The sequence below is a fragment of the Panthera onca genome, chromosome E1, assembly GCF_046562875.1.
Source record: "Panthera onca isolate mPanOnc1 chromosome E1, mPanOnc1 haplotype 2, whole genome shotgun sequence".
In the NCBI taxonomy this organism is placed as follows: Eukaryota; Metazoa; Chordata; class Mammalia; order Carnivora; family Felidae; genus Panthera; species Panthera onca.
This window is the reverse complement of record NC_138352.1, coordinates 1,202,875-1,226,502: the sequence shown is the minus strand read 5'-3', so window position 1 is coordinate 1,226,502 and position 23,628 is coordinate 1,202,875. Positions and strand designations below refer to the sequence as shown.

The following is a 23,628-nucleotide window of genomic DNA, read 5'->3' as shown; positions in this document are numbered from 1 at the left end:
TACATTCTTAAATTAGAATCTATACAAAACCCAAGAATTTCTTCATATTCTTCTAAAGCCAAATACAAGTAAATTCTGGTTACATTTATTCTGGAAGCCTTTTTTCCCTCTCCGTTAGCTTAAAGAAACTAAGATGATCATATGAATTTGATAAAATTAGAATATAAAGAAATTCATTTCTCTGTGAATTACAATAAATTGTAACAATGTAAGTCAGATCATACCACTCCTCTGCTCAAAAGCCTCAGATGATTCCCAACTCAGGCAGAGATAAAGTGAAATCCTCATAACAGCCTAAAAGTTCCTGGTTGTTCTGGCGCTCCTCCTCCAGATCCTCCCTGACCTTCTCTCCTACTACTCCTTTGCTCACAGTGGTCCAAAGCACAATGGTCTTCTAACTGTTCCTCTAACAGGCCAGCATTGTCCTCTTCAAGGTCTTTACACTTGCTGTTCCCTCTGCCTGGAACCCTCCTTTCCCCAGATACTACTGGGCTCACTCCCTCATCTACTTAAATATCCGCTTGTTTGTACTGATCTCCCTGACCGCCCTATTTCAAAATGCAATGCCTCCCCAACCTTCTTTCTAGCCCCCCCCCCTTTTTAAGCCTAAATCCATAATCATCTTCTAACATAGAGTATAATTTACTTATTTATTTATTATCTCTCTTCCCCCCACTATAAAGTAAGACGCAGGACGGCAAGAGTCACAGAGGTAGAACAGTGCTAGAAAACAGGCACGCAGCAAATGTCAATAAAAATATTCCTTGAATGAACTGCAGATTAGGCCATATAATTCCCCTTCTAGGTAAAGGAACATACAACATACTTTTCCCCGCCCACCGATGAAAGTCTAAAATTTAATTTTTGTTAAATTAAACAAAATTAATTTTGTTCACCTCCTATGTGCCAGAACTGAGCTTGGTTCTGGAAAGTTCAAGTGAATTAAGACATAGTATCTGCCCTTTAGGAGCTCCAGGGCGTGCATATGGAGAATGGACGTAAAGATATCCTTTCCAAAAAAACCCAATATACAACTAGAGAAAATTAAATGACCACCTTAACAACTGAGGAGTAAAGGGGGAATCACCACTAAGGTAATAAGGAAAGCTAGGATTCCCCCAAATACTCGACTGGTAGGATAGTTCCTCCTTATAGTATTGGTGTGTATGCTTGCAACTCCACATAAATTATTTACGCGCATCAGATAGGCTCTTACGTAGGCCGCAAAAAAGTTTGTGCGACGATAGTGATGTACTCAAGGCTGCACAAAGATCACTGTTTCTGTCTTCCGATTTGGCAACTTTTGCCTATCGGGTCTCCCCGATTTGGAGGCTTGCATTTGCCAAGTGCTGCCGACTTGGGTCAGAACCCTCCTTGTGGCTATCCCTGCCCAGAGACCAGCACCCTGCAAATCCCTTTCTTAGCAGGACGGGCGGGCGCCGCCTCCGGAAAGCCGCCAACTGGGCCAGAATGAGAGTTACGGGAGAAGCGGGAGCCGTGGGAGGGCAACGAGGTTGGGGAGGACCCCTAGAGGCCTCGGCCTCGCACTCCCACCCCTCCCGGCCCCCTGGGTCTCCGGTGCCCCAAAGCTCCGCAGACTCTTTGTTAAGCGAGGCCGCGGTTCCCTGGCCCTCGCTAGGCCCCGCAGTTGCCTCCAATGGCCCCGAGGGGTAGCGACCCTGAGTCCAGAACCTCCTCGCACAGACCTGCTGCTGTGGCTGCAGCGGCAGCTGATACTACCGCCGACGCGGAGAATCCCAAGGCCAGAGGACGCGCGGTCCAGGCCGCGTCCGCCGCGCTCCTTCCTCTCCGCCCCCTTCACCACCGCCGCCGCCGCCGCCTCCGCCGCCGCCGCTTCTCGGCCCGTTGCTGACCGGGGGGAGGGGAATGCAAAGCTGACATGCGCAGTGCAGAGAGAGCGGGCCGGAAGGCGGAGCCTCGGGCTACGGTTCCCGGAAGGCGCCGCGGGCTCCGGACCTTAAAGCTCCAGAACACCTCGCAGACTTTCACTCTCCAGACACTGATGCTTTGAGGGGGGCAGTGCTTGTAGCCCAAGAAGTGGGCCTACGGGTGAAGAAAGCGTAGCAGTGATAGCCGCCTAGAAATCTCAAGAAAAGGCCTTGGGCGGAAACCACTTATACATAAAATTGTGGACTCCCTAAACTCTGGTCCTTTTTAAATACGACCTAGGCAACATTTCTCTGCATGCCTCTAGCCACGTGGTCCCATAGAGCATGGCCACCTTTAGCTTCCGGAGCACCAGCTCAGAGTGATGACAATTTGAACCCTAGTGGAGAGGGTTGGGAACAGCGTGGGCGGTTCCGGCCCGGGGGCCGGGATTATGTAATTTTCCCAGCAGCCCCACCTTGTCTCAGCTGGGCGGGGGAGGAGGAGGTCTCGCGCGGTTCCCGAGGCTGCGTCCCGCCCCCGCTCCCCAACTGCGCGCAGGCGCGGACAGTCCGCACGCATTCTACGTAACGGATAGCGGAGGGTACGTGAAGAGTGGCTCAGCGTGACTGAGCTACCTGGTACGGCTGTGTCCTAGAGGGATCGGGAGTGGTAAAATCTCGGTGACCGTGCAGGTGGCGGCCGGGCGGAGAAACGACGGCTGCAGGAGCGCTTGGCTAGGTTCTAGACGCCGATACAGGTAGGAAACGGACCATGACGCGTTAGTCGGTGGGGCCGGGCCGGACCGAGCGGTGACTTTTAAGTTGCGTGGCCTACTCCGGTCCTGATTCCCACCCAACCTCCCTGTCAGGCTCAGGGTGACATGGATCGCTCCTTCTCACCTCTGCTGACCTTAAAAACTAAAGACAAGCTTTGCCCACACCAAAGCCCATTTTCTTTTGGTCTTCGAGGTTGGAGTGATTTTAACGGTTTTTGAGAACTTACCCGCAGAGCTGTGGGCAGATGCCAACTAGAAGGGCAAAGTTACAGGAAGCTTAAAGTGTGCAGCAGGAAGAATGGAGTATAGCCGTTGGGATGAATTGACTCTCCATGGAAAAACCCTGGTGGTTTAACAGAAGCAACAATTTCTGTGGCCATTTCTAACATAAAAGTATTTTTTTATCCAACGGGTGTAAAGAGACACGGGAATGTCTGCATGTTTTCCAGAAGTCTCATAGTCTGGCAGTTGTCAGAAAGGCCTAATCTGAAACGACAACAAGGAGTGATTTCTCCACTTCTTCCTCTTTGGTTTTTAAGTCCAGATCCAGTTTTGGAGAGACTACCGGGTGAGCTAGCAGGAGATAATCAAACCAGACTTGTTAGTGCTTGTGTTCCCTGCCCCAGGACTCTCAGGACTGGGTGGCCTGGCAGGGAGTTGTGCTTTTGAGAAATGAAATGACAGGTGCAGCTGAGAAACTTCTCAGAGGGAAGGCCAAGGTATAAGTGACTTGGATAATTTTAACCTAAATAACCTTGAAGGCGGCTTGTTACAGTGCTGAGTTTTCTTCAAATGTTTCTATGGTGTGAACATTCTAAGTGGAAGTTCAATTGGAAATGATCAGACTTTTTGGCAGTTAAGCAAGTTGACTGTGCTAATGTTAATCTTTATTTGCTTCTATTTGAAAAAGTATAAAACTGGGATCTGAAAAGGGAAGCACTAAAAGTTAAGGTTTTAAATCTTAAAGGGTGTTCCTAAGGCACAGGGGAAGGAAATAATGAGAATTAGTATTTAATGAATACTTTACATGTGCCAGGCACATATCTCCTGTAATAGCAACTACAGCCCTATGAGGCATGTAGTGAATGGATATCCCTTTTTTGTATGTGAGGAACAGGGAATTTTAAGTAATTAGTTTAAGATCATATGACTTGTAAATGGTAGGGCTGATGTTTTAAACTAAATGTAACTCCACCAAAGTACATACTCTTTTTCATATTTCTTCCAATTTTGACTATAATAAAGATAATTAAAGGAAGCTAACAATGTTTGGAGACACATCACAAACCTCTTTTGAGGTTGGTGTTGAGAAGGCAACTATGTTTTTCCATAAAATGTCCCCTGGTGCTAACCTTAAAGATCAGATATTGGAAAGGATTAGCCTGTCCTTTATGGCATTTCTCAAATCATTTGTGCCTTTCACATTTTATGAACTTTGTTCAGTTCTGAGTATATTTCTTGAGCAGCCTTGCATTGCAAGGTATTAGGCAATAACCTTTGATTGAACTGATTCCTTTAATAATTTACAGTGTTGTTGGGGCACCTTGGTGGCTCAGTCACAAGAGCATGAGACTCTCAATCTCAGGGTCATGAGTTCAAGCCCCATGTTGGGCATGGAGCCTACTTAAAAAAAAAAGAATTTACAGTGTTGTAAATATGAGATATAGAATATTCACTGTCCCAGAGCACCTTGAAGGAGTAGTGCATCGGGACACCTGGGTGGCTCAGTCGATAAAGCGTCTAACTTCGGCTCAGGTCATAATCTCGCAGTGCATGGGTTCAAGCCCCGTGTCAGGCTCTGTGCTGCAGCTCAGAGCCTGGAGCCTGCCTCAGATACTGTGTCTCCCTCTCTCTTTCTGCCCCTCCCCTGCTCACACTCTCCTTCTCAAAAATAAATAAACATTAAAAAAAAAAAAGAAGAGTTGTGCATACTCCCTTTTGCCACCACTCACCCTGTTAGTACTAAACTCCCTGCATTCTGATTTTCATCCTAACCACTTCCCTGCAGTTGCCAATAATGATTTCATTGTTAGCATTTGGAAATTTCTGGTCCATATCTTACTTGAACTTTTTGCAGCAATTGAAACTGAGCTCTGTTTCCTTCTTAGAAATAGACTTCTCCTTTTGACTTCTATGTTACCTCTTTGACCAGAGTCTCTTCTTTTTTTCTAACCATTCCTTACTTTCCCATTCCAGTTCTTAGCTGTAATGATATGTTTCAAGAGTTTTTGGTGCTTTAAAAAAAATTTTTTTTTAACGTTTATAAGTGGGGGAGGGGCAGAGAGACAGGGAGACAGAATCTGAAACAGGCGCCAGGCTCTGAGCTGTCAGCAGGGCTTGAACCCATGAACCATGAGATCATGACCTGAGCTGATATTGGATGCTTAACAACTGAGCCACCCAGGTGTCCTGGTGCTTTTTTTTTAAACCTAACTCTTAATACTCCCTGGTGATCTCATCCATTCCTGCACCGTCTCTGTTTGCATCTTAGACTTGTATGCTGAACTCCAGACTTATATTTCAAATATAAGTATTTGAAATACTTATGTAAGCATTATATACAATACTTATACAATATAAGTATTTCAAATACTTCCTTTTCTCCCTCTCTAAAATAAGTTATACTTTTTGTAGGGATTTTGTGAAAATCAAGAGATAAATGTTAATCATCTAACATACTGCCTGAAAATACTCCAGACTTTTCAACAGGTAGTAAATTTAATTTATTGTCTTCCCCCTCCCGCTTTGTTCTTTATCTCAAGGATGACTTTGGCTATGAATCAAGCCAAAATTTGGAATCACCCAGATCTTCCTTTCCCACATTCCCTATATCCCGTCACTGTATGCTGACATGTATAATTCTTAGTATCTGTCAAATCTGTTTTCCTCTTCATTCCCAATACCACTGCCAGTTCAATCTTATCTGACTATCTCAACACTTCTACTTTTCCAATTCTTCCTGTATATGAGCTGTCAGGGTTAACTTGCAAATCTGATAGTGCCACTCCTACCTAAATCCTTTAGGTGATTCTAATTATCCAGACTTCTTAGTGTGGTATTTAAATAAGGACCATCATGATCTGGCTCCTGCTGTCCTTTCTAGCCTAATTTCTCTGACTTGGGTCTACAAACCCAATGCTCTATTATACCAGACTTTAAAATACATTATTTCAGGAGTCTGTGATATAGCTATTCTATAGTCTGCAGCACCTTCTTTCATGCAGGAACCATGCTTTTAGTTTTTAAGAGAATTTTTTATTACAAAAACACATCATAGGAAAAAAAGAAAAAGTAAAGGCAAAATGCTCATTATCTTACTATACAAAATAATTACTTATATTTATGTCCTTCTAAACCTTTTTGGTTTTGTGTATGTGCTTCTAAAACAACATGGTTTCTCGCTTCATTTGTAACGATTTTTTGTTTGTTTATTTTTTTGAAAGAGAGTGTGTGAGCAGGGGAGGGGTAGGGAGAGAGGGAGAGAGAGGAATCCCAAGCAGGCTCTGCACCATCAGTACAGAGCCCAATATGGGGCTCATGACCTGAGTGGAAATGGAGAGCTGGACACCTAACCGACTGAGCCACCCAGGTGCCCTATTTGTAATGATTTTTAATGGACAAAAAGTAAATTTATTTTTTGTATGTGTCCATAGTTTAACCTAAGAGTTGCAAATTTTTTACTATCATAAATAATATTGTAACACATATCCTTGAAGCTAAAGTATCATGCAAATTTATGATTATTCAGGAATCATGTTTTACTTCTCTTGCCATAGTTAATCTGATGTGGTGATATGTTCAATGAGGGTAATTTGATTAGATATGGTAGGATCATCTTCTGAAAAGCAGTAAAAGCCAGAGGAGTTTATAATATTCTGTAGGAATTTGTTAGCCTTTGGTGGTTATTGAATTCTTAGGTAACAAAAGTTGTATTTTAGGAAGATGATACAGTTTTTTTGGTAAGAGAAGTAGGGAGCGAGTTGAGATGGGGAGACCATTTAGGATAATACTTTGATTGTTCAGCAGGTGATGGTAACTTGGATTATCATGGTGACTTTGGGAACCAAAGAAGGAAACACAAGGATTAGATATCTCACTCTTTTCAACAAGTTAAGCCTGGAAAAATGGGATTGATATTAATGGAGAAATTCAGGTACCTGTTGATTTTGAGATGATCGTCAGGCAGTAATCAGCAGACTGCAGCCTGAGAGACAGACTGTTTCTGTATAGCCTATGAAGTAAGAATGGGGTTTTTTTGGGGTTGTTTTTTTTTTTTTTTTTTGCATTTTTAAAGGGTTGTTTTAAAAAAGAATATGCAATTGAGACCAATATGTTGTTCACAGAGCCTAAAATGTTTATTATTTGACCTTGTACAGAAAAAAAGTCTGTAGGACATGAAAATGGATGTGTCTGTTAGAAAATCGGTGCTATAGGGCTGGTGTGTAGATGAGAGATGAGGACTGGAAGTACAGCCTAAATAGATTTGATGGTTTAAATCTAACTACTTTTTAAACTCTAGATCAAATGTTCTCCCTTTTTTGGTAAAGCCTTACCTGTTTGATAAGATGATTTCATTGTCCTCTTTGTTTTCATATCATTTGGCACATTTTTGTCACAGATCTGATTTCATGTTATTTGTTGGTTCAGAAACTTATTTGGGTGGTGGAACATCTAGTGTTCTTTTTAGAAAGCTGTGAAATACTGATGAATTTAATTCTATTTATTTAATTACTACTTTAAGTAAGTGATATAAAAATCATAGTCACTGGCCTACATTTGAGAAGCCACTTGAGAAATGGTTCATATGGTAGGGATTCTGGAGACATAACTGGGATCAAATCATAGCTCTATGCCACTTGGTAGTTGTGTTACTTAGCGTAACTAGTTGTGTTACTCTGCCTCCTTTTACTTGTCTGTGAAATGGGGATGTTAATATGTTACTTTCCTCAAAGGGTTATGAGGATTAAATTAGTTGCTTTTTGTAAAGCCTTTAGGACAGGGCCTAGAACTTTTGTATATTAAACATGTGCTTTGATTATTGATATTCAGATATCCGGATACACACAAAATTGATCTAAGGATGAGTAGCTTTTCTATCCATTTATTACTGCTAATGGATCAATAGTTGGATCTCATTCTTATTTCATTATACCACTTCCCAGTTCCTATATAAAGCTTTTATAGGCTCTCAAAAACAAAACAAAACAAAACAAAACTTAATACCCAGTGTTAATGGAAACCAACCTAAAGAAATTAAACGACTTGCCCAGGATTTAACAGATAAGTAGTGACACAGTCCAGACTAGTACCCAGATCTCTTGACCCTCACCATTGCTCTTTATATAACACTATTTGAAATGAATAGTATTAAGTTTTTTTAAAGCAGGAGAGAATCATAGATATATTTTTTATTACAAAATTTGGTATGTGCAGAATGGCTGTCCATTAAGGGTTTTTGTTTTTTGTGTTTTTTTAACTCATTTTTAAGGTGCAATGAAAGCCTTCCTTGCTTTCTGTGTTGTCCTTTTGGTGTTTGGGAGTGTCTCTGAAGCCAAATTTGATGATTTTGATGATGAGGAAGACATAGTGGAATATGATGATAATGACTTTGCTGAATTTGAAGATGTCACAGAAGATTCTATTACTGAATCTCCTCAACGGGTGATAACTACTGAAGATGATGAAGATGAGACCACCGTGGAGTTGGAAGGGCAGGATGAAAACCAAGAAGGAGATTTTGAAGATGCAGATACCCAGGTGAAGTTCTTTTTCTTGATTTCTTAGGAAAGTGGAAGCATGGGAAAATTTGTAACTGACACTTTCCCTAGACATTAAAAGTAACACCCAGGGGTGCCTGGGTAGCTCAGTCAGTTAAGCGTCTGACTTCAGTTCAGGTCATGATCTCGTGGTCTGTGAGTTCAAGCCCCGTGTCGGGCTCTGTGCTGACATCTCAGAGAATGGAGCCTGCTTCAGATTTTGTGTCTCCCTCTCTCTCTGCCCCTTTCCCGCTCTCACTCTGTAGAGACAGAGTGAGACACTTCCTCTCTCTCAAAAATAAATAAACGTTAAAAAAAAAAAAGTAACACCCACATCTAGGGAGTGATATCTTACCCTCTGGTATCTTTATTTTTGTTTGGTAGGTGGAACTCTTCTAAATTTTTTGGTAGGTTCCCACCTTTTACATTGATGGAAGAATGGATTGTATTTTTCTCCTATGGAGAGCCTGGCTGGAAGGGGTAGTGAATACCATGTGTGGGTGGGAATTGTATCCCATGAGTTGGATGGACTCCATCTCCTTCAGCCTCAGCCAACATTAAATGGAATGATTGTTCATCTTTAGGTTCCTGCACACCTCCAGAACAGTTGGGAGAGTTATTATCTAGAAATGCATGGAGAGTTATCATTTCTTACAAACATGGAATATCTGTGTTCTGTGCTGCTGCTTACATGTTCTGTTTTCCTCTACAAATACTGCCTACAAAAATGAGATGCAATTGCTGGCCACATTTGTAGGGGGAAACAGATTGTGCCTCGTTTTTGTAGGAGGGAGATACGGAGAGTGAGCCATATGATGACGAAGAATTTGAAGGTTATGAAGACAAACCAGACACTTCTTCTAGCAAAAATAAAGACCCAATAACAATTGTTGATGTAGGTATACAGGATTCTGAATTCTAAACTAACCAACAAAATATCTGGTTGTCATTAATCCCAGAAATATAACTAGTGACATGTAGCTGGTGTTGATGTAATGGTGGGAGCTGTGAAAGAGTTTGTCATCAATTCTTCTGATAAAACCACACCTAGAGAAGCAACCCCTATGTTCTTATTCTGGCCCTCCTAGTTTTATTTATCGAGGAATGATAAGACTAGAAACTGGATTTATTTGGGGTGGGACTCAGAATCAAGTTTAATACAGAGGGCTTTCCAGCTTTTCATTCTGTTTGATTGTCCTCACATTTCCTTAAAGAATCTTTCTGAGGCTGACCTAGAAAACAAAATGGGCATATTTTTCAAAGTATAACCATGATCAATGACAGTTATCTAAATTATCCACTTCTCTTTATGGGTTTTTTTATTCTCCTTTATCCCATGAGTTGGATGGACTCCATCTCCTTCAGCCTCAGCCAACATTAAATGGAATGATTGTTCATCTTTAGGTTCCTGCACACCTCCAGAACAGTTGGGAGAGTTATTATCTAGAAATTTTGATGGTAACTGGTCTGCTCGCCTACATCATGAATTATATCATCGGGAAGAATAAAAACAGCCGCCTTGCCCAAGCCTGGTTTAACACTCATAGAGAGCTTCTGGAGAGCAACTTTACCTTAGTAGGTAAGTTGGGCCAATACAAAACCAGCTGCATGCTCGAACGCCACCTGGTAAGAACTATTTGTTGCCCTCAGTATAAGCCTCTAACTGCTTTCATGGACTGCTGAAGAGGATGCTTTTTTTTTCTCAAGGATCCCATTTTTATTAGGTTGCATGTACTGAATTAATTGCATTTATGAAGTAATTTTCTAATTTTTCATTAGTCAGTAAGGAATTTTGACATTTTAGGTAGCTTGATAAATGCTTTCAGTTCATCTTTTAGAAATTAGAAATCCCTTAGAATTCCCTCAAGTTCTGGGAACTTTAGTTTTGGATCCACTGAGAAGGTACGCACTAAAGTATCTTAGAGGAACCCCTGGACTTGTGTGGCCTAGAGAGTAAAGTGGACTCAACCCACCTTCACCTCAGTTTGACCTTTCATACTTTGTTTCCTTTCAGTAAGCAAGTAAGTATCTATCTGCTCAGCTCTTTAGCAGATTGCCTTTTTGTTATATTAGGTCCTTTGCATACATTGTTTCTTATGTAATCCTTGTAACGACACTTACTTGGAAACAGTTTCTGTTTTCTAGAGGAACTGAAGTCCAAGAATGTTACAATTTGTCTAAGCTAGTACATTGCAACATGATACTAGAACAGTAGTCTACCTGCTTTCAAAGTCTGTGCTCTCTCCACTGTACCATAGTATTTCAGAGTACTTTTTGACTTGGAAATTAGGAAAAAAAGAAACAGCCTTTAATGCCTTCCACTTCCCCTCATGTGTTTTCATTTGGTGTGTCAGTCTGCTTTACCTTGTGAGGTCGAGCAATTTGTACACTTAATGGATTAAATGAAGGGAGGAAATGATTGGAATTTGAGGTCTCTCTAGATCTAAAATACAACTCAATGCCAGTGTTACCATGTTGCTGTTGGAAAAGCAAATTTGGTTAAAGTTAATCCATAGGATACACAAGAGGGAGTGGTGAATAGTTTGTATTAATGGTACTTTTTATTTACTGCATAGGAGTTTCTTTTTGTTAGTTTTAACTTTTGACAGACATTTAAACTGACTTTGCTCCATTTTGTAGCTAATTCTGAGGCATTTATATTCCAATCAGATCATCATTAATAAGTCATCTTGAGTCCATAATTTAAAAAAATTTTTTTTTTAAGTTTATTTATTTTGAAAGAGAGAGAGCAAGCAGGGGAGGGGCAGAAAGAGGAGGAGAGAGAATCCTAAGCAGGTTCCTGCTGTCCATGCAGAGCCTGTGAGATAATGACCTGAGCTGAAACCAAGAGTCAGAGGCTTAACTGACTGAGCCACCCAGGTGCCCCTTTAAGATTATATTTTTAAGTAATCTCTACACCCAACATGGGGCTCGAACTCACAACCCCGAGATGAAGAGTTGCATGCTCTACCAACTGAGCCAGCCAGGCACCCTGGAGTCTAGTTTTTTTGGTGGAGACAATAAAGAATATTAAAAGGAATGATGCCCATTTGTTGTAACATATGTCCAAAGAAGAGTTCTATAAGATAGCAAAGTATTGCTTCACTAAAGGTATGATCATTTGGGGGTCAGAATGGAGGAAGATGTGGTGATTAGGCCCCAACATTCTCAGTGAATCACATTAAGTGGGTTTACCCCTAGGGGATGATGGAACTAACAAAGAAGCCACAAGCACAGGAAAGCTGAACCAGGAGAATGAACATATCTACAACCTGTGGTGTTCTGGTCGAGTGTGCTGTGAAGGGATGCTTATCCAGCTGAGGGTAAGTACAGAATTTCTGGTACAATGTATATCTTCCTTTAATTTTTCTCCAGTATGATTCCAAGGCCAAATTCAGTGTCTTATCCTTTCTTTTTTGACTAAATTAGGTCTAAAAATCATCTTTCTACTAACTGGTAAATGTAGAGTATATTTGATAAAACATGTGATTCCCCTTTCAAGGTCTTTTCTTTATAGTAATAAAAGTTGCAACTATTCCCTTGTTTTCTCAGTTCCTCAAGAGACAAGACTTACTGAATGTCCTGGCCCGGATGATGAGACCAGTGAGTGATCAAGTGGTATGTATTTTTAGTAGTTTTCTATGTATACATTGAATTCTTAACTTCTTAGAGTCTATTCCATTCCTTGCCTGGATTCTGTTTGAATTTCAGGCAACTTGTGTCCCTTGCCAAAAATGGACCCTTTTCTATTTCAACAGATTACCTTCTACTTAGGGTGCCAACTGTGAGGAGTGGGAACATGTGCTTTTTGTAGGGAAGGAGATAATACTGTAGCACTAGGTAGGTTTGCTGAGTCAGCCTGGATGATGGGGGGGTGGGGGGAATAGTTGTCACAGACAGTTTGCCCTCATGTCTTACTCTGTGCTTTGTGTATGCTTTTATCTTGACAGCAAGATGGGTTTCTTTTCAAATATTTTTTGCTTCAAATAATACGTCTTTGGCTGAATGAGCTTAAATTGTGATCTGGGGACCTTATTGTTTGGTATACCTTCTTCCCTTTATTTAAATCAACATGTTGGGGCGCCTGGGTGGCGCAGTCGGTTAAGCGTCCGACTTCAGCCAGGTCACGATCTCGCGGTCTGTGAGTTCGAGCCCCGCGTCAGGCATCTGGGCTGATGGCTCGGAGCCTGGAGCCTGTTTCCGATTCTGTGTCTCCCTCTCTCTGCCCCTCCCCCGTTCATGCTCTGTCTCTCTCTGTCCCAAAAATAAATAAAAAAACGTTGGAAAAAAAAAAAAAAAAAAAAAAAAATTTAAATCAACATGTTGATCTGCAGATTGTGTCCTTTGTCAAAAATGCCACATTCCCCCCTCTCCATTCATTCAATAAGTAAGTGCTGCCTCCCAATGCTACAAGAATCCAAAATATAAAAAAATATAGTTTCTCATATATACTAGTAGAACAAGAAATGGCTGCATATATGTCAAAATACAAAGCATTATTTGGTTAACAATTGCTGTATAAGTAATATAATTAGATACTTTGAAATGTCATTGGATTGGGGTACTTGGCTGGCTCAGTCTGGAGTGTATGACTCTTGATATTGGGGTTGTGAGTTCAAGTCCCACATTGGGCACAGAACTTGCTGGGCTGCCAGGGGGAGGTCATTGGCTTGAAACTCATTTTAAAGGTCTCATTTTTAGTTGCAAACCTATCTTTTATTCATTTAATTTTTCTAATATGGCCACTGATGGTTCAATCTACTAATTTTTAGAGACTCATCAGTTAGGAGTCCTGTCATTCTTTCTCCTACTAGTTACCATCTGATTAGGTAGAAAGGAGGAAATTTTGCTGCATCTTCAGCTATCTTTTTGTGGAAACTCTTCTTTAGAGTGTTGTTTTAATCCTTTTCAGTTCTTCCCTGAGGTAGATTTAATCTGTTTTCCCTCAGCCAGCAATCATTTTATCCCTTTTTTTCTGCAAAGATAAACAGCCTCAACAAACATGATTTTCTATATTTTTTAGTCCTTTTCCTGGGTTTGTTTGTTTTTTTTAAGGTGTTGTTTTGTGTAATTTCTGCTCAACAATGGAAAAGCAGAAAATCTTTCCTTTTATAGCTGCCATCTTGCCAGGTCTTTGCTATATTTCTGTACTTTAACACTTCCCTTCGAAATACTGATCATTTTTGGCCCAGACGTTTTAAAATATGATTAACATGACAAATAGTGTCATGTTTTATCATACCAGACTCTTCAGGTTTTTTTACTTTATCTCCCTGGTCCAATGCAGTTTATTAAAAACTATTTAGCTATCTCTGTGGTATTTTCCAACATGAGCAAGCAATTCTCTGATTGTCCAGATACCAGCTGTTTATGTCCAGCAATTCAGTTGTATTCACTTCTGATACTGTATACTTGGAGTTGGTGCCAGATTCCACAAGTAAAAAAATCTGAGTCCCGTGAGACTGCTCTCACTTCAGATGCCAGTTGCAAGTCCCAGGCCATCGTACTTCTGATTACCTGGCTATAAATCAAGAGTTCGCTGGCTCAATTGGTAGAGCATGGGACTCTTGATCTTGGGGTTGTGAGTTCAAGACCCATGGTTGGATATGGAGATTATTTAAAAATGAAATCTATTCAGGAATAGCCCCATTCAGGTAAGGTGTGGGGGTGGAGGTGGTGTGCAGAGCTTCCAGGCTCTCTTTGGATTGTACTGCCCTCCCAGCAAATCTAAATGTTCGGCAACTTGAAGTTCTAGAGCATGGGGTCCTCTTCTCAAGGTCATTTAGGTGGTTGGCAGAAGTCATGTCCCCATGGTTGTTAAGTTCCCAGTTTCCTACTGTTGCCAACTGGAAACCATTCAGCTCCTAAAGGCCATTCTGCAGTCTTTGGCACATGGTTCCCCCCATAAGCCCTTTCCCACTTCAACTTTTTTCTTCAACTAGGGCCCTGTCCCTTTTGAGTTGAGGGCTCACTTGGTTAGATCATTCCAGGATAAAGTCCCTTTTGACTAACTCGGTCATCTAATCAGCAACCTTCTGCCACACGACACAACATAATCATGGGAATGATATCCATCATTTTCACAGGTTCCTCCCATTCAAGGGGAGGATGTACACACCAAGGGGTGGGAATCTTGGGGGCTATCATAGGAAACTAACAGGTGAGTTTTGTAATTGTTTTTAAAGCAAATAAAAGTAACCATGAACGATGAAGACATGGATACCTATGTATTTGCTGTTGGCACTCGGAAAGCCTTGGTGCGACTCCAGAAGGAGATGCAGGATCTGGTATGTTGTTCCAACTCAAATATATGTAAAACTGTCCCTTTTTATTACATAGACATTCAACTTGAGGGCATAGGGTATTTAATCATATCACTTGAATCGTTAAGCACCACTTTGAAAGAGGTCAGAACATACTCTCTTGAGGAAGAAAGTTTTGTTTATAATAAAATGTCATGTCTTATCTTCAATTACTTCTTCCTCTAGAGTGAGTTCTGTAGCGACAAACCTAAGTCTGGAGCAAAGTATGGACTGCCAGACTCCTTGGCCATCCTGTCAGAGATGGGAGAAGTCACGGAGGGAATGATGGATACAAAGGTAAATGCAATAGAAGACATAACATTTGCAGACCTCAGCATTTACAGGGCACAAGTCCTTCATTTTATGACAATGCTCTATTCCTTTCCCTCACAAACATTAAAATACCTTCTTTAAGCAATAGATTAGTTTGTCAAAAAAGATAGCTTAATTAGTCAAGTAAATCTCTCTAAACCAAGAGCAAGTTATTCCTAGGATTGCTAGTGGCTTTCAAGTTTTTTGTAAAAGGACTACAACATTAATCCTTATCACCATGGCATTTAGTCCATTTTTTTTTTTCTATTGATTGTGGAATGGTAGCACATCTCAGTATCTTAAAAACACGGAGGGGCGCCTGGGTGGCGCAGTCGGTTAAGCGTCCGACTTCAGCCAGGTCACGATCTCGCAGTCTGTGAGTTCGAGCCCCGCGTCAGGCTCTGGGCTGATGGCTCGGAGCCTGGAGCCTGTTTCCGATTCTGTGTCTCCCTCTCTCTCTGCCCCTCCCCCGTTCATGCTCTGTCTCTCTCTGTCCCAAAAATAAATAAAAAACGTTGAAAAAAAAAAAAATTATAAAAAAAAACAAAAAAAACACGGAGTAGCTTAAAGACAGTTCTCATGTAAGTTCAAGTTGATGTGCTTATGAAGACTCCCCTGAAACTATTTTAGATTTTATCTTCATGCTTTCATTCTTGTTTGGAACATTATTTTGAGATGTATTTTCAGCTGTTCAATAAGAAATTCGATCATTGGTATGACCAAAGAAAGATGCTGTTTTCATCATAGACATCCCTTATCTTAAATTTCATTTTTTAAAAGCTTTAACCTTAATGCCATTTTGAAAAAGTAAGAAGGATTAAAAAGTGAATATCTTTATGAAAAAAAGGGAAATGCATCAAACCCTACATAAAAAAAATTTTTTTTTCTTTATTTCAGATGGTTCACTTTCTTACTCACTATGCTGACAAGATTGAATCCGTTCATTTTTCAGACCAGTTCTCTGGTCCAAAAATTATGCAAGAGTACGTATGAGATAAAAATATTGAAATTAACTGTCCCCGCTAGCTTTCTGTGTTGAAACACCCACAAGGTGCTTCTGCAGTTTTTCTTGTCAAATGAGGGAAGTTGATGACAGGCATCCTAAGTTTTCCTTTGCTTGGACTGCATGTGTCATGAAGGTAACTGAAAACCTATGGGAGACAAGCCTCCCAGTTTGCTGTGTGTCACCGAATGTATGCACCAGCTGCTCAGTGAGGTGTATGATAATCTTACAGAATGGCAAATACTAAGAAAATGTAATTGCTAATCTCTTTGTCCTTTGTAGTCGAGATTTTTCTTTCCTTTTTTAATTTCTAATATGAATCTGTGATGTTTGACTTATGTTTGATTGCAAGTCTCTGCATTTTATAGTTCATGGCCCTTTCTGGCTTCCTTCTTTGAATAGTTCAGTGATTGTATTCTTTCGTGGTGTATTATCAGATGCTGTCAATGTGATAAGAGTTTCTGGCTTTAGAGTAATACTGTTTGATTGTTCACATTCAGGACCCGAGTTTGTTTGAAATTACATCCTGTCTCAGGAGCGCGTACTCATTTAAGTTTACCCTTGGTGTAGAATTGGTTCTGACCTAAATTTTTGGTTAGGGGCTTCTCTCTCATAAACTATGGAGTTGGGTTAAAAGCTAATCCAGATTTTAGTTGCGTGTCAAAATTATTCAGGTCCTTATGCCTCTGGATAGTATTGCGTCATCCTTGCTTTGCTCAATTTAGTAACAACACTGCGGGCAAAGTATCACATTGTGACATTCATGGAGCCTTTTATGTGTAGGGGGAAGAGAGGAGGGTTGATAGTCAAAGATTACAAAGGAATCTTTGGTGAGTAGGAACTAAATTCTGTATGCTATAGTAGATCATTTATAAATTTATTCTGAGCCCTGACTCAAAAATAAGATGTTTCATTATAGGAAGATATAAGTTGGAAGTAAAACATAAAAATCCATCAAAATAAGTAAACATATTCTTTAAAATGCGGGCCTCATACTTAAATACAAGCTCATTTCTGGCTCCCCAGGTAAGAGGAATATATCCCGCCTGGGGAGCATCACTGGAATTCCCAGGTGTACAATGAAGATGACTTGGGAATGCATCCATTAGATAGACGAGTGGACCAGGGGATCTGTAAAGCTTCTTCAGGCTTTGAGATTCTATTCAACTTTGAGATGCCAAGCCAAATACTGTGCTGATTATTTGCAGGTATCTGATCATCTAAGTGAATTGAGTGACTTATGTGAATGGAAAGTATCTTTCTTATGTTCTAAAATAGCCTTTCTTTTATGACAGGGAAGGTCAGCCTTTAAAGCTACCTGACACTAAAAGGACACTATTGTTTACATTTAATGGTAAGTGTTCTGTGCTTAGCCTGAGTTCTTCATTTTCTGTGAGACGATCTTAAGGAGAGTATTGTTCCCTCCTAAAAGCCACAAAAACTTACCTTAAAATTACCTCCATGCCTGCTTTTTGGTTTTTGGGTTTCTTCAATAAGAGATCCTTTTATTTATTTTAATTTGTTTTTTTCCTGCTGCATTTTAGCTGCCTAAGACACTAAGGAGAAAGGAGCCTATTTAAAACAAACAAACAAACAAAACACCGGAGTTGGGTGACCCAGAAGTATTAATGCTGCCATTAACTCAATAGGCAAATGGCTTTGTTTTCCAGTGCCTGGCTCAGGTAACACTTACCCAAAGGATATGGAGGCTTTGCTACCCTTGATGAACATGGTGATTTATTCTATCGATAAAGCCAAAAAGTTCCGACTCAACAGAGAGGTAAGACCCACAGCCTTTATTATAAGTTGGCACCTTTTATTGTTATTTTCCCCCCAGGGGAGTCAGTGAGCAATGATTTCAGTGATTATATCTTTGCTAGTTTGCTAGTTGACTTGAAAGTACTAAATGGGAATAGTTTTTAAAAAAATACTAACGGTTGTCTGGGTGGCTCAGTGGGTTGAGTGTCTGACTCTTGATCTCAGCTCAGGTCATGATCTTGTCGTTTGTGGGATTGAGCCCCACGTTGGTCTCTGCGCTGACAGCTCCTTCTCTGCCTCTCTCTCTCAAAATAAACCAACTTAAGAAAAAGAAAAGTAAAAGAATACTAAAGGGGACTTGAAATGGATTGAAATGGATTTCTTATGAAACACTTTGTTTCTTGGGGAAAAGGGCAAACAAAAAGCAGATAAAAACAGAGCTCGAGTAGAAGAAAACTTCCTGAAGCTAACACATGTGCAAAGACAGGAAGCTGCACAGTCTCGGCGTGAGGAAAAGAAAAGAGCAGAGAAGGAGCGAATCATGAATGAGGAAGATCCTGAGAAACAGCGCAGGCTGGAGGTAAGACTTTTCTTCTCCCTGCTTAGTGGTAAAACTAGAATTTATTAGGATACCTATTGTGCCATATTGACTGTTAAGGTAATTCTGTGTAGGAATGTACACAGACTTAAAGGTTTAGCATTTTGTCAGTACTTGGGATATTATTAGTTACTTGATAGCACTATAAAGGAGAATAAATTATCCTTCCTTTTCAAACCATCTTAGATTGAGTCTGTGATCCTGGAGGATGATATAAATGATCCTTTCCCCAGCACAATCCCATTTTGAAAGTTCCACTGTGATTTTTCAAGCCAAACACCTAACTTAAGTAGAAAGAAATTAGGAATTTTAATAGAAGCCAGCACGTGTCCAAATACATCTTGTTTTATGAGATTTTTAATTTGATTATAGAATTAGACAATTCTAATATTTTTGTTTGTATTTTTGTTTTCTATTTTGTATGTAACCAAAATCTCAAACTCAAGAGCTTTATAGGTTGTGGTATGTTTTAAACATCAGCACAGTCTCACATTTTTTTGAAATAAGATGCCATAGTCCAGCTCTAAATTTTAAACCTTGTGAATGCTGGTCAAAAAAAAAGAGAGAGAATAAAGTTCTGGGAGATGTGAATTCTAATGAGAATAATCTCGAGAACTGAAGAAAATCCTTAGAAATGAAGGAGACCTGCTGCCAGGAAGCAGTGAGGCTGCTGAGTGGCACTGCAGTTGCAATGGTGTCATTAATGCTGTTGAGTACAGTCTCCAGGATACCACAGGCCTCCTCCCATTTTATCCTTTCCACCATTTTTCATTTGATTTTGTTTTCCTATAAAAGCAGTGTTAACGGGACACCTGGGTGGCTCAGTTGGTTAAGTGTCCGACTCCTGATACCAGCTCAAGTCGTTGCTTTTGCAGTCATGAGATTGAGCCCCACATCAGGCTCTGCATTGACAGCACAGAGCCTGCTTGGGATTCTCTCACTCACTCTCTCAAGATAAATAGATGAACATTAAAAATAAAAGCAGTGTTAACAGTGATGGTTCGGTTCTTTGGGGTACTTACACAATAGCACAGCTATGTTTGGATAAACATTCAAGCTTCCCACTGCTGCGCTGGTAAATAGTTTTTCCTCATCTAATGTTGAAACCTAACATAGTCAAAAGTTCCCAAACCACCAATTTTACAAATCACCCTTTGAAATGTAATTTGTTATACTGTCAATAACTGTCCATACTACGTGCTTCTGTTTTCCCTATTCCATATCTTCTCAATCCTATACCAATAGGGGAGTATATTTCTCAGCACATTTCTACCCCAAACTTCTAAAAATATTAAGTTTGAGATTACATATGAAATAATCTTTAATCAGTTGTGACCCCTAGTAACCAACAGTGAAGTCATACTTTGGCTTGGCCTCTAAGGTTTCCCTCCGTACAGGTAATAATAACCAGTGACTTTTACCACCAAAATAATGTGTTTGGAGCTTCTTTTTCTCTTTCTGTCTAACCTCGTAATTCCTAAATAAAAATAGGATAAAAATTCCCATTTGAACATTACACATCGAAATATTGTGCTTAGGTTTAACATCTATGCTAATAAGAGATGCAAAATTAACATCTCTTGTTAGCCTGAACAAACAAGATCTTAAGGTTTTCTGAACTGCAGTACAAATCCTTGGCAGATACACGTAAATGTGATGATAAAAGTTAAGTTGGTGTTGGAAAGTTAAGTTGGTATAGGAAAAGTCAGTATTCTGATTTACTGCTTAAACGCTGCTTAAGGCTGCTTAAACGTAGTGTTTAATTTCTTTCTGAGATTTGAGTTACCTTTACTTCCTTTCAAGCTAATTTTCTTTAACCACCATAGATATAAGGAATTTTTATAACTATTTTTTCAAATGTTATTTACGGTACAAGCCTAGGTTTTTGAATAATAATATAGTCAGTATTCTAGTTTTGATTTTTTTGTGTGTGCTTAGAACTTTAGATTCCCTTTTTTTTTTTTTTCTAGGAAGCTGCCTTGAGGCGTGAGCAAAAGAAATTAGAGAAGAAGCAAATGAAAATGAAACAAATCAAAGTGAAAGCCATGTAAAGTCATCCCAGAGATCTGAGTCCTGGTGCCACCTGGAAGCTCTGAATTCACAGAGAACAAAAAATACCAGTCCCTTTCTCATCTTAAAGTCCAAACACTCCCAAGTGACTAAGAAATCCTTATGTCATCATCTGTTCTGTTTTTGGAGTTTTACAGAGGTTATAGATGCAAGGGAAGGACTCTGTTTCTGTAATTCTCGTCCAAATAACCAAATTATTTTGATTATTTTATGAAAGGAATATATAAGATTTGTGTAGTGTTAAAATATTTTTAAAATTATAACACAAGTCATCAGTGCTTTTAGTGCTTTGATGTTTGAAGAAATATCATGAAGTTTATAGATATATAATTAGATTGTTGCTTTTTGTTTAAACTGGGTAGTTGCAAAGGCTATGAAGACTGACTCTAAACCAAGATTCCACAAATAACTATTGGAATTGCACAATAAACATTGCTTGGTGTTTTCTTCTGTGTGTACATTAACCTTATAAAAAAGTAAAATTTAGAACACTATATGTGGTAGTGCAATTTCAGGGACTCAAAACATAATGTAGTTCAATGTATGTTTTGTAGGTGGGAGGTGCTGATGACAGTGTTATATCTATAGGGTTTAGGATACTTACATGTACATGGAAAATTCTAAGGATAGGTAGTACAGGAGCACAGTTTCTTCCTTACCTGATACCACGAGCTAATGACAATGTGAATGCTGTATTTAAGTGGGTGTATGTTTTCCTTGAGTAACAAATGCATGAAAAATTAACTGCTTCACCTAGATCAGATCAGCGGTCTGTGTGAAGTTACACATGTTTCTCCTTCTTGGTTGTTGCAAACTATTGGATGTTCATAGAGAAGCTCTATTCTCTGTGTATGGCTGTGTCCCTTTGCTTCTCCTTCTGCTTTTATTTCTAACACAGTTGAGGCTGGGTATGTTCTTTCAAAGAAATAGCCATGAATATGCATAAATATACTTTTAAAAATGAGCTTTCCTAAACTATTGAGAGTTCTTTCTGCCTCTTGAGGAAGGAACTCTTTGAGGAGAGGCCCATCTATCTGCACGAGCATTTAGCTTGTTCAGATTTCTGCATTTTATAAATGCTTCCTACTAAGAAAGCATTTTTTAAGTCACTGCTTGTACCAGGTAATTTTTGCTGGGGATGGGAAAAGGTTGGGTTTTTTGGTGGGAGAGGGGTGGGTGGATATTTTTTTGTTGATGCTTTATGTACAGGTGTGTTCTTAGGCAATAACGAGTTGCTGTGAAAACAGTATGTGCTGCTGCCTTTGTAACTGCATGGAAACTTTCCACATGGGTTTTTCTCTAAGTTAATGCAGAAATGTGTAAACTGGGAGATGCAAATGTAATATTTTTTTTAACAGTTCATGAAATTAAGTTATTAAAATAACAAAAATAACATTTAATTACTTTAATGCTATAGAATTCTAGAATTAGCCTTGTTTTACAAAGTTTAAAATAGGTTTTAGAAATCAAAGTTGATATGCTTAGCTATCTTTTGATTAATAAAAGCTTTCTTAAAGTCCCACACATTTGGACCATGGCAGCTAATTTTGTAACTTAAGCATTCATATGAACTACCTATGGACATATATTAAACTAATTGACAAAAATCTCAGAGTGCCGCCTTTACTTTTCTGGGGTTGCCCTATTAAGAGTATAAGCCCATAGAAGTGTTCTTTCTGTTGCACGGAAGTCAGCACTGAAATGCTTTTCCTTCAAAAGAGTTGGCCTTGATATTAATCCCTTAGTTGTTACCAGTTATTTTTAGAATGTTTTCTATTTTTAGAGCCATATATATTATTAACGGGCTCCTCCTCAAAGTCCCCCCTCTTTAGTTAAGGCACCATTATCTCTTTCTCCTATAAATGAGAGAATATTGTTGACTGTCACACATTGGAAAACCATTAAGCCCTCTTCTGCATTGCCGGGCGCTTAGCAATGACAAAACAGGCACTGGCCGGGAAGATAAAGACCTGGCTTTAGTGCCAGCAAAATCAATACTAAGCCCTTGACTTTGGGCAAGTCACTAGCCTCTTTGAGTCTCTGTTCTGTTCCTCCTCCTAGAAAGTAAGGATAGTAATTATTTTCTTTCCTACTCCATAGGTAGGTCAACACTAAGAGGTAATGTGTAAAATTCTCTTATAAACTATAGCACTTTAAAAATGTAAGGTATCGGGGCGCCTGGGTGGCGCAGTCGGTTGGGCGTCCAACTTCAGCCAGGTCACGATCTCGCGGTCCGTGAGTTCGAGCCCCGCGTCAGGCTCTGGGCTGATGGCTCAGAGCCTGGAGCCTGTTTCCGATTCTGTGTCTCCCTCTCTCTCTGCCCCTCCCCCGTTCATGCTCTGTCTCTCTCTGTCCCAAAAATAAATAAATAAATGTTGAAAAAAAAAAAAAAAATTTAAAAATGTAAGGTATCATTGTGTCTCCCTCTCTCTGCCCCTCCCTGGCTCACACCCTGTCTCTCTCAAAAATAAATAAACATTAAAAAGAAAAAAATTAATTAAAAAAAAAGGGAGCACCTGGGAGGCTCAGTTCGTTGGGCGTCTGACTTCAGCTCAGGTCCATCTCACGGTCCAGGAGTTCAAGCCCTGTGTTGGGCTCTGTGCTGACAGCTCAGAGCCTAGAGCCTGTTTCAGATTCTGTATCATCTAGGACTATTCTCCAAATGGTGTATCTTTGCTTTACTCTCTTTTGCTTTCCTTTATCCCAGTGGAAACCAAGCAGATCTTCTCAGAGTTCTCTAACTTTAGCTGCAAAATCTGACAGGGTATTTTGGAATGAGGCGTGGATGATCTACATTTCTGTTTCCTTAGTAATAGAACATTTCCCTGTCATGCACTAGCTGTGAAACTCGTTTCTTTAGATGGGAAGTAGACCAAAGGAAAACACTGATTGGTATTTCATTCCACCTGTCCAGTGGGAATAGGCAACGTGAAAATTATTTAGAGCAGCGTTCTACAGCGGATTTATTGGTTTTCGTGGGACGAGTAAAATACTGTATTATCCCAGATTCTCTTTCCTTACTGTTCCTATTTCTACTTATCTTGAAGGATATTAAAGGATGTCAAAGGGAGAGGGCAGTTCTACCCAATAGGAGTGGCTTCTAGTACAGACTGCTAAAACAATAGTGAAAAGTATTACTTTTCTCCGTTTCTGGAGTTTGGTGA

The 23,628-nt window shown here is 39.9% G+C and overlaps 2 protein-coding genes and 1 long non-coding RNA gene across 3 annotated transcripts in view; 1 reads left to right on the top strand and 2 right to left on the bottom strand.

The window, feature by feature from the left end:
* The window catches only part of DDX42 (DEAD-box helicase 42), a 39,497-nt gene extending 37,606 nt beyond the window's left edge, over positions 1-1,891 (bottom strand). Inside the window, exon 1 of the mRNA XM_078438302.2 lies at positions 1,707-1,891. The gene's annotated coding sequence lies outside the window, so the exon portion shown is untranslated. The remainder of the gene's footprint in view (positions 1-1,706) is intronic.
* A 568-nt stretch (positions 1,892-2,459) lies between these two features.
* On the top strand, positions 2,460-22,073 carry CCDC47 (coiled-coil domain containing 47). Its single transcript, XM_060645731.2, has 13 exons — positions 2,460-2,647; positions 8,154-8,422; positions 9,209-9,316; positions 9,826-10,000; positions 11,623-11,744; positions 11,974-12,039; positions 14,607-14,708; positions 14,910-15,020; positions 15,933-16,018; positions 17,334-17,392; positions 17,709-17,818; positions 18,209-18,376; positions 20,365-22,073. Exons 2-13 carry the CDS (start codon positions 8,159-8,161, stop codon positions 20,443-20,445), a joined length of 1,452 nt encoding a protein of 483 aa, XP_060501714.1. The 5' UTR covers positions 2,460-2,647; positions 8,154-8,158; the 3' UTR covers positions 20,446-22,073.
* Positions 14,367-15,937, bottom strand: LOC145713099 (uncharacterized). Its single transcript, XR_014136028.1, has 2 exons — positions 15,581-15,937; positions 14,367-15,333 (listed from the first exon to the last, which is right to left on the bottom strand). It is a non-coding gene; the product is annotated as an uncharacterized LOC145713099 (long non-coding RNA).
* Positions 22,074-23,628: the final 1,555 nt, after the last annotated feature.

Coding starts and splice junctions, on each gene's coding strand:
- CCDC47 (XM_060645731.2), top strand. CDS start 8,159: ATGAAAGCCTTCCTTGCTTTCTGTGTTGTCCTTTTGGTGTTTGGGAGT. Junction 9,317..9,825: donor ACCCAATAACAATTGTTGAT/GTAGGTATACAG, acceptor GTTCATCTTTAG/GTTCCTGCACACCTCCAGAA. Junction 16,019..17,333: donor GGTCCAAAAATTATGCAAGA/GTACGTATGAGA, acceptor CTTTTATGACAG/GGAAGGTCAGCCTTTAAAGC.